At 59.2% G+C, this 8676-nt stretch overlaps 1 protein-coding gene across 1 annotated transcript; it reads left to right on the top strand.

The window, feature by feature from the left end:
• Nucleotides 1–978: 978 nt before the first annotated feature.
• Nucleotides 979–8418, top strand: BPIFB6 (BPI fold containing family B member 6). Its single transcript, XM_086623174.1, has 16 exons — nt 979–1084; nt 1525–1624; nt 2253–2357; nt 2435–2581; nt 3053–3116; nt 3557–3617; nt 3977–4068; nt 4363–4539; nt 4710–4763; nt 5079–5249; nt 5512–5579; nt 5996–6104; nt 6782–6845; nt 7518–7594; nt 7727–7776; nt 8400–8418. Exons 1-16 carry the CDS (start codon nt 979–981, stop codon nt 8416–8418), a joined length of 1464 nt encoding a protein of 487 aa, XP_086479300.1.
• Nucleotides 8419–8676: the final 258 nt, after the last annotated feature.

Below are 8676 nucleotides of genomic sequence, written 5' to 3' on the forward strand. Positions count from 1 at the left end.
TCTCCTTGACTCCCACTTCTGTCTGTATCTTCTAATTGAACCGATCTGGTTTTTCCGTCGGACTCGAGGTGCCAGTCTGCACTGGCTCTTCCTGGGTGTTGAGCAAGAGCGTTGGCTTCAGCCTGCCCGGAGCACGTGCTGGTGCCCACGGCTCGGGGCTTACCGGGACTTTCAAACGTGTTAGTGGAGTTATTTGTGTTGGCAGATGTCAGAAACACTCAGGGATTAGGGTACACCGCGGTAATTGTCCAGCCCTTCCGATCTTTTGGTTTTTCCTCTTTCTCGGTCGGGGTTTATATACCGGCTGTGTCTTGCCTCTCTCCAGGAGATCAGTGCAAAGCTCCGACACCCTCCGGGGACTCTCCGGGTGACGGCGGGACCCTTGCCTCGGGAGCCCCCATTGCGGTGAGGTGCAGCAGCTCATGTTGTTTCCCTCCAGTGCAAGAGAGAAGTGGGCAGCCGGGCCAGGGCAGACCCGTGGAGCCGTGCCCGTAGCCCATGGGGAGGCTCGCCTCGCCTCGTGCCACTGCCACGGCCAACAGCCACCAGCTCTCCTGCTGCTCCTGGGGCCACGGCTGCTTCAGGCAGCTCCAGCCCTTTCCCCACGGCAGGTTTTAGGCATCACGAGCAGCTCCGGTGCTTGTGGAAGAGGAAGGCTGAGTGCTTGGTTTGGGTACCGACCACAGGGCGGGTGGTGCAGGATGTGGGCACATCCCGATGGGGCTGCTCTGAGGTGTCCAGATGTTTGAATTTTGGAGACTGATTCTTGTATTCTGGTGGTGCATTGGCTGATGTAGCTCTGCTGGGCTTCCATGGAGCTGTGCTTGCTTCCCTCTGGCGTGGGTGCAGCCTTCTGCCCCTGACGTACCATTTGGGACCCTTCCCCAGCTCATTGTCTCTCTCTGTCTGTTGAAGCCCGTACGCTCCTGTAAGCCTGTGCTGCCTCCGGAGCTCTGAGCAGCGGTACCAGATCGGAGGATGTCCAGGGTTTGGTGCGTTTTGTTCCTCGGCGGCTGGCTGGCGTGGCCAGGAGCAGCTGATGGCCCGGGAGCCGTCATCAGGATCGGTCTGGGAACGATTGACTGCGGTAAGCGCACGGCCACGTCGGGGCCCGTGTATGACGGGAGTCAGTCTGTCCGTGCAGCCACGCGGGCAGGAGCCGCGTCGTGGTGGTGAAGCCGCCTTTCACTGCTGCACAGCCCCCATCCCCGGGCACGTCCCCAGCCCCGAGTGCCAGCGGCCAGGCGGGCTCCAGGCGCTGCCAGGATCTGCAACAGGAGCTGCAATGGTCTGTGCATCCCGCATGGGACGCTACAGGCAGGACCCGGGATGGTGGGAATGCCAGTGATCCAAATTTACAGCACGGGCAGCGTCCTGCCGGTGCCAGCGTGCACTGGAATGGGAATATGTTAATAGGGATGTTTTACAGGGTGCGGTGGGGGGTGCCGAGTCCCACGGCCCTCTGGCACCGGCCCCTCCCTGGGGATTTTGTGCCAAACTCCTCGTCTTGTGCAAACCTTCCAGTGGTGTCCGCTGCTCTGAACGAGAGTGATGTTCTGCAGAAAATGGCAGAGGAAGCTGGGAAAGAAAAGCCCAACGCCAAACCCATCAAAGGCATCTCGGGGTGAGTGATGATCAGCAGCGTCACACCACGAGCCCGGGCCCGGGAATGAGAAAATAAAAGCAGAAGGTTGGGAAGTGTCAGCCCGGAGGCAGAAACGAATCACTCCCCGCTAACAAGCGGGATATTAAAGCCGGTGATTTTCTGCATGGTTGTGTCTACAAACACACGGAGGAACTGGAACTTAAAGGCAACAAAGCGTGTCGGCTCCGGCCCCAGCACCGGCCGGGGACGGCGGCAGCAGCTCTGCGGTGCCGGGGGGGGGGGCGGCTCTCACAGCCGGGGGGTCCCAGCTTTTGTCAACGATCTCCTTAGGAAACCCCAGAATTTCTGGGGGATCAGAACTGGCCCTCCGTTCCGCAAATTCATTCTGGGTGAAAGTCTGGAGATGTTTTGAACACCTAAACATTTTTTTTTTTTTTTTCCCCAATTGAACGGTGCTGTCTTTTTGTTAGAAAGAAGCATGTTTCTAAATTTAAAAGTGGTTTTAGATGGGAAGTTTAAACAAGAAGTGGAAGAATAGAGACGGCGATGGCAATATCAGCCATAGGTGACTCTGATGTGAGCAGCCCGACCCGGCGGCTCCGCGGGCGCCGCTTTCCCAGCTCTTTTCCTCTCTATTTTCCCGCAGGCTGAAGGTGAAAGAGCTCCGTCCCCCGGTGATATCGCTGGGGCTCCGGCCGGGCTCGGGGCTCTTCATGGCCGTCTTAGTCCAAATGACCATCGCTGGGAGAAGGTGAGTGGGGCGAGCGGCCGGGGGCTCGCCGGCCCCCCGGGCTTCGCCCCGCGGTGACGGAGCTTTGCTCCACGCAGCTTCGTGGGAGGAAACATGGAGATAGCTCTGGCTGCCAACCTGACAGCGGGCAGCCAGCTGGGGCAGGACGCCGCGGGCATCCCCCTCCTCCGCGCCGGGAGCTGCCATGTCGCCCTCGTGAGCGTTCAGGCCAACCTCCCCAGCAGGTGAGGCTCCGGGCGGCACCGGTGATTTGCCAATGTTGACAGCTCCTCAGAGACAGGCAACGGCGCTGCCAAACCCTTCAGTCTCTGGGTGGGGGTTTCTACAGAACACAAACACTTCTCACTGTTCGTTTTTTCCCCTGAGAAAACCAACATGTTTTACGGACAGATTCAGGTCAGCTCTGGCTGTGCCATTCCGTGCCCGTGCCCGTCTTTGGCATCGGTCCTCATTTAAGTGCTGTGCTCCGGGGATAGCGGAGCTTCTCTTAGGCACAGGAACCTTTAGCTTTGTTTAAAGCCAGAAGATGGCATTCTTGAGAAAAGGTTTGTAAAGACAGAAGACGTCTTTTATCGATGTTAGGAGTGTTTTCGCTCAGTCCGTACCAGAGGGGCTTCTTTGGTGCCTGACTTTCTCGCCTTTGGATCTCTAGTAAATAACCATTGCTATGTGCGTACCGTGTTGTCTCTGCCCAGCGTGCTGCCCAAAGTCATGAGCAAGTTTCTGTCCAGCACCCTTCAAAAAGTGCTGCCAGGTCTGGTAAGTCCATCCTCCTCCCATCCTTCTTTCCCAGAGATCACCTCCTCCTCCTCCTCCTCCTGCCACTGCCTAAAGCCCCCCCGTCCCAGCCGGCGGGTGGGGATGTGATGCTCGGGCAGAGCTGACCTTGATGCTGAGCACGCTGGTTCCCAAAGGCCTGTTGAAGGGTGACGTGGGTCATGGAGTCGGTCTGGTTTAGCCAGATCTCGGGGGGGTGGGTCTGGCCCTGCTCTTCACTAAGCTTAAGGCAGGTTTACTCCAGAATATCCTGATTCAACCAGGGACAGAGAAAACTGAGGCAAACCCTTATCTGGGTAACTAATAGTGGAGGGTCCTCGTGCTTCTGGGCAGGAGTTGTGTTGATCTGGCAGCCACAAAGCTCTGCTCCCACCAGAACCCTCCACGCAAGGTTTTCTCACACCTTTCTTCTCACCCTACAGCTGTGTCCAGCTGTCGATGCAGTGCTCAACCTTGTGAATGCAAAGTTCACCACCATGACTGGTGAGTTGGCATCCATCTAACCCACTTGTCCACCCACCCACCCGCCCATCCATCCCACCCAGCTCCTTGCCTTGCCCTGGCAAGGGGAAGGCACAGATCTATCAGATCTATTGCTGAGGTTGGACCATCTGCTGAGCCCTGACTAGGACCAGGCAGGGACACACCCCGATGGGGGCCACATGAATACTCACCCCCTCCTCGGTGCGTGTTGGGGCGAGCCTGGCAGTGCAGAGGCTGGCAGGGAGGCAGGAGCCCACTGAGGCCGTAGATGGCCCGTGGCACCGGCGGGCGCTGGTGAGCTCTCTCCCTGTGGCGCAGCGCGTGCTCCTGGTTCAGCGTCCCTCTTTGCTTCCGCACAGCCGAGCTCCCCCTTGGGCCAGCCGGGACCCTCCAGTACGCTTTGCTGACCCCCCCGGTGACGACTGCAACTTTCATAGAGCTGGATTTGAAGGTGAGAGCTATGCTCCACCAAGGTGTGGAGCGGTGGTATTTCTCACATCCGTTTGCTTGGAGTTGTCCTGCTCAGCCTTGGGCAGCAGAGGCTTTGGGAGGGGTGCAGGTGTGTGCTGGTGGCGTGACATCACCCCCCCGCCGCCTCCGCTCCTCGTTTTCTATGGATCTTGTTGCTCCGTTTCATTATTGAGACTGCAGAGCAAAGCACCCACTGCCTTGTGCATGGTCCAAATGCAAATTGTGGAAACAGACCTGTGCTCCCTGACGTGGCCCTTCTCACCGGTCCTTGCAGACCATTCTCCACCAGAAGGAGGGAAAGGAGGTTGACCTTCCCACGGACCAGCCGTCTCTTGCTTCTCTGCTGCCCCAGAGAGATGCTGCTACCCAGCTTGTCCTGTCTGCAAACTTCCTGGGCGCTGAGCTCTCCCTTCTGCAGGAGTCTTTCAACCTGGAGATCAGCAATAACATGGTGGGTGATTTGGGCTTGAGATGTTCCTCAAGAGGCCACTACAGAAATCCACACCCAAGTTCAAGGCAGATCCATGCGCTGTCTCTTCCTCTTCCCTTCCCCGTGTTAAAATCCCCCGCCCCAGTCAGGTGAGCTCATTAAGTCTCTGCCCTGTGACACTTTCTCAACAGGTCCTTGGGCTTCCCCCGCTGGTGACCACGACGCTGGGAGCCCTCCTCCCTGAGGTGGGTGGACATTGCTTGATCCTACTGGTCTGTGGGTCATCTCAGGCTACTTACAGCAGCAGATACAGCTGCTCTCCTTTCCCAGAGACCTGCCGGGGACTTTTCCCCCAGGCCAAATGGGTGCTCTATTTTATTAGTAAAACTTGCAGTAATAAGATCATTTATGGGACATACTACTGAGCAGTACGGACCAGCTTGACTGACTCCCCCGGCTTTGGTGAATGTCACCGATGCTCAGCGCCCACCAGGATAATCCCCAGAGCAGTGAACTGGGGAGAAAACGGAATGTCACCCCTTTGCTTTGACTCCTCACAGATTTCCAGGCTGCTGCCTCCGTCACAGCCGGTGCTGATTGAGATGCGAGAGGCAAAAGCACCACTGGTGACCATCACCCCGGACAAAAGCTCCGTGCAGCTCTTCAGCACCGCTGAGTTCCGGGTTTCCCCTTCGGACTCTGCTCCCGAACCCCTCTTCGTCCTGGATGTCGTGAGTTGAAGCCTTTTGCAGCAGGCGAGGACTGAATGCGCTCGCCCCTGCCCTGGCCAGCAAACCCCCACCGACCCCGGAGCGGGGGGTGCGGGACAGCGGGCAGGGACGGCTGGATGGGGGTCCTGCGGGGCTGGAGTGGGGGGGGACCAAGGTCCTGATGGGGACTCCCTTATCCCTTATCCCTTATCCCTTGTCCCTTGTCCCTTATCCCTGTCCCTTTCACTGTCCCTATCCCTATCCCTGTCCCTCTCCCTCGCAGCACAGTGACCTGGACGCACACTTTGCCGTCGCAGAGGAAACGCTGTGGCTCTCCCTGTCCCTGCGGAGGTACCAACGGCGCTGCCGGTCCCCAGTGCCCCCCGGCGGGTGCCAGTCCCTGCGCGGGGGCAATGCCACGCGCTGCCTTTTCAGGAGGAACCTCTGCTGCCTCTGCCTGACTTCTCCATGGTTTATGCTAACAGCTGTTGAAATTAGATGAGGGTCAACGCGACATAATGCTGCTGACCTGAAACCTGTTCGGGTTTTTTGGCTCTTTAAGTCTGAAGAGCTGAACTTGGCTGAGGATGGAGAAATGCCCCCGGTGGGATGCAGCCCCCCCACCCCAGGATGCTGCTGGCGGCTCGACACCGCGGGTGCTGGGTTCAGCGGAGGCTGAGGGCGGGCGAGGGGGTTGCTGAGGGCGAGGGGGCGGCTTGCCAGGGCTGGGGGAGCCGAGTGACACCGTGCCTTTCCTCTTCCTGCAGTCTGTCTCGGGTGGCCATGGCTTCCTCCTCCCTGGGGACGTTTGACGTGAGTCGGGTGGTCTGTGCTGCGCGGGGGCTGCGGGTGCTGCTGCGAATCCTGGTGCTGGTGGTTTGCACAACACTCTTCCCGGAATTCGCTCCCTGGAGCCCTGTCCCACTGCTGTCATTATCAATAACAGATTTGTTAGAAAAAAAAAACCAAAAGCAGACCAGAGGGAATGCTGAAGATCGAAACGTCATTTGTTATTCCTTGAAATAACAAATCATCTGCCAAAACCATTTGCCCACAGGCATGAACATTCTGGAAGGGGTCCCTCTTGTACCACACCGTGTTCGTTCCCGGCAAAGCTTTGGCGACGATTAACCATCCCTGATGCCAGCGCCGGCGGGCTGGGAGCGTGGGCTGGGCTGGGCTGAGGCCGCGTGTGCCGGATGTTCGTTTTCCTCATCTCCCTCTAATCCTGATGCTGAGATAGAGATGCTGGGGAGGGCGTGTGCCCGGGGGCACGGGCTGGTGATATTTGGTCCAGCCGCAGCAGGGCTTTGGCTGCCAGGACAGCACCCGCTGCCCAGCCCCAGCTGCAGGGCAGGAGCGGAGCTGCCGGCGCTAGGAACACACTCACTGGGGCACTTTTTGTGGAGATTTAGGATTTCTCAAACGGTCCCGTCCCGCTCGGGGGGCATTTGCGATTTTGCTGTAATCGGAGGGCACGGGGTGAGCGGACGGGGTGAGCCTGGCGGGCACTGGCAGAGCCGTGTGCCGCTTACACCACTTCTCTGTTTCAGGCGCTCCCGCTGCAAGGAGTGTTGGCAGGGGTTGTTCACGTGGCTTATGTGCCATCCATCAACAGTAAGCGCGGCCGCGGCGTCCCCGGGGCTCCGCTTCTGCACGGGGAAAATGGCTCTCATCTCTGTTCCTACAGACCGTGGTGATCTTTTGTTTGGAAAAGGCACTGCCTGCCCGGCCCTGCACGCTCCTCCTGCCCACGGGGCTGTGGGGCTCTGCTGGGAAAATCCCTGTTTGGTACCCGCGGGGTGTGCGGCGGGAGCTGGGGCCGGGCAGAGCTCCGGCACAGCCGCGCTCCGGCACAGCCACTGCGTCGCAGGCAGGACAGACCTGCCTGCACAGGACAGACCCACCGCGGAGGACGTGGGCTTCTCTGAAGCCTCTTTGAACGTTGCTCCTGTCCTCAAAATCAAAACCACTTGCCAGGAACCACTGGGAACACTTTTCATAAGATCTTTGCCTTCCTGAAGTGCCCAAAAACCAGCACGCCCCTCTGTAGCGTGCCTGGAAACTGCCAAAGTGCCGGTAAAAATCCCTATCCTGGAATGCCGATTTATCTGCTTAACTCATGGAGAATATGCCGAAAGCAGAAATTTTATTCATGCCAATCTGCACCACAAATTCTAGCCCTGCCAAATTCCTACCTGAGCATCCCCCAAACCCCTCACTTGGCAGCAGGCAGTAGGGAAGTGCCGGCAGCGCCGGAGCGGCTGACGGCACCCCTCCTTGTTGCAGGGGTGCTACGCCGAGGGGTGCCCCTGCCCCAGCTGCTGGGCATCACCTACCAGGAGGCGAACATCCGCGGGATGGAGGTAGGCACCGTGGGTCCCCTCACAGGGGGGCTTTGCTGCACCCTGGCTCATCCCTGGCATCGATTTGCCACGTCGGAGCACGGAAACGGCCACTAAATCCTACCCCTGGGCTCTTTGTTCTTAAACCTGCAGAACGCTCTGGTGCTGGACGTGCCCGTCGCGGGGACCTGTGGCGCGGGGAGGTACGGCTGCGGCCCCCACTGCTGCCAACACTGGCAGCACCGGGCAGGAAAGGGGCAAAAAGTGCTGCAGCTCCAGGCGCGTTTCTTCCGCTTTCCGATAATTTGACTCCATAAGCCGAAATAAAAAGGCCTCGTCCTGCCACGACGGGACTCCGGCCCCATGCGCCTGGCGGAGCCCGGTGGGCACGTCGACGGACGCCGTGTTTGGTGGAAGGGCTGGCCCCGAAATCACTGACATTTGCAGCAGAAACAGTTCGTGCATCCATGTGCTGCCAGCGCGGAGCAGGACCCGCTGCTGCTGCAGGAGGGGCTGCAAGAAGGGGACCCCCCTGCTCCCGGGGTGCCTGTGCTGCCGGGGAGGGGAGTGTGTGTGTCGGGGTGGGGGTGGGGGGTTAGGTCTTGGCGGAATGAGTCAGAGAGGAGCGTTTCGACATCTCTGTGTGTTTTCTGCTATTTCAGAGGTGCCCAACGTCGGGGCTCAGCGGCTGCATTGTAGGCACCGATCCCCCGCGTGTGGGTCACTGCTGGCGGGACAATCCCCTGTCATCAGGGAGGCAATAAACAACTTCCATCCCGACTGCTTCGAGCTGACGTGATCTGAGCCTTTTTTGTCGCGGTGACAGGTGGCTGGTGCAGAACTGAGGATGTCTCTGACAAGACCGTTGTGTTTTTAAGAGATTGTCCCCAGGAAAACCAGCCTGTGAGGCAGAACCCCGTTTGCCCCCCTGAGCGCTGCCAGACCCGGCGGGCATTTGTTCTGCCACGCGCCTACAGAATTGTCCTCGTCAGGAGCCCTGAGCGATGCGGGAAGCGGCTGGAAAACCGTCTCCCTGGCAGGGCGGGTGCTCCCGGCGCCTTCTCCCTTCGCGTCTCTGCGAACGCCGGCGACGCCGAGCGCGG

The sequence above is a fragment of the Tauraco erythrolophus genome, chromosome 18, assembly GCF_009769465.1.
Source record: "Tauraco erythrolophus isolate bTauEry1 chromosome 18, bTauEry1.pri, whole genome shotgun sequence".
NCBI classification, from domain to species: Eukaryota; Metazoa; Chordata; class Aves; order Musophagiformes; family Musophagidae; genus Tauraco; species Tauraco erythrolophus.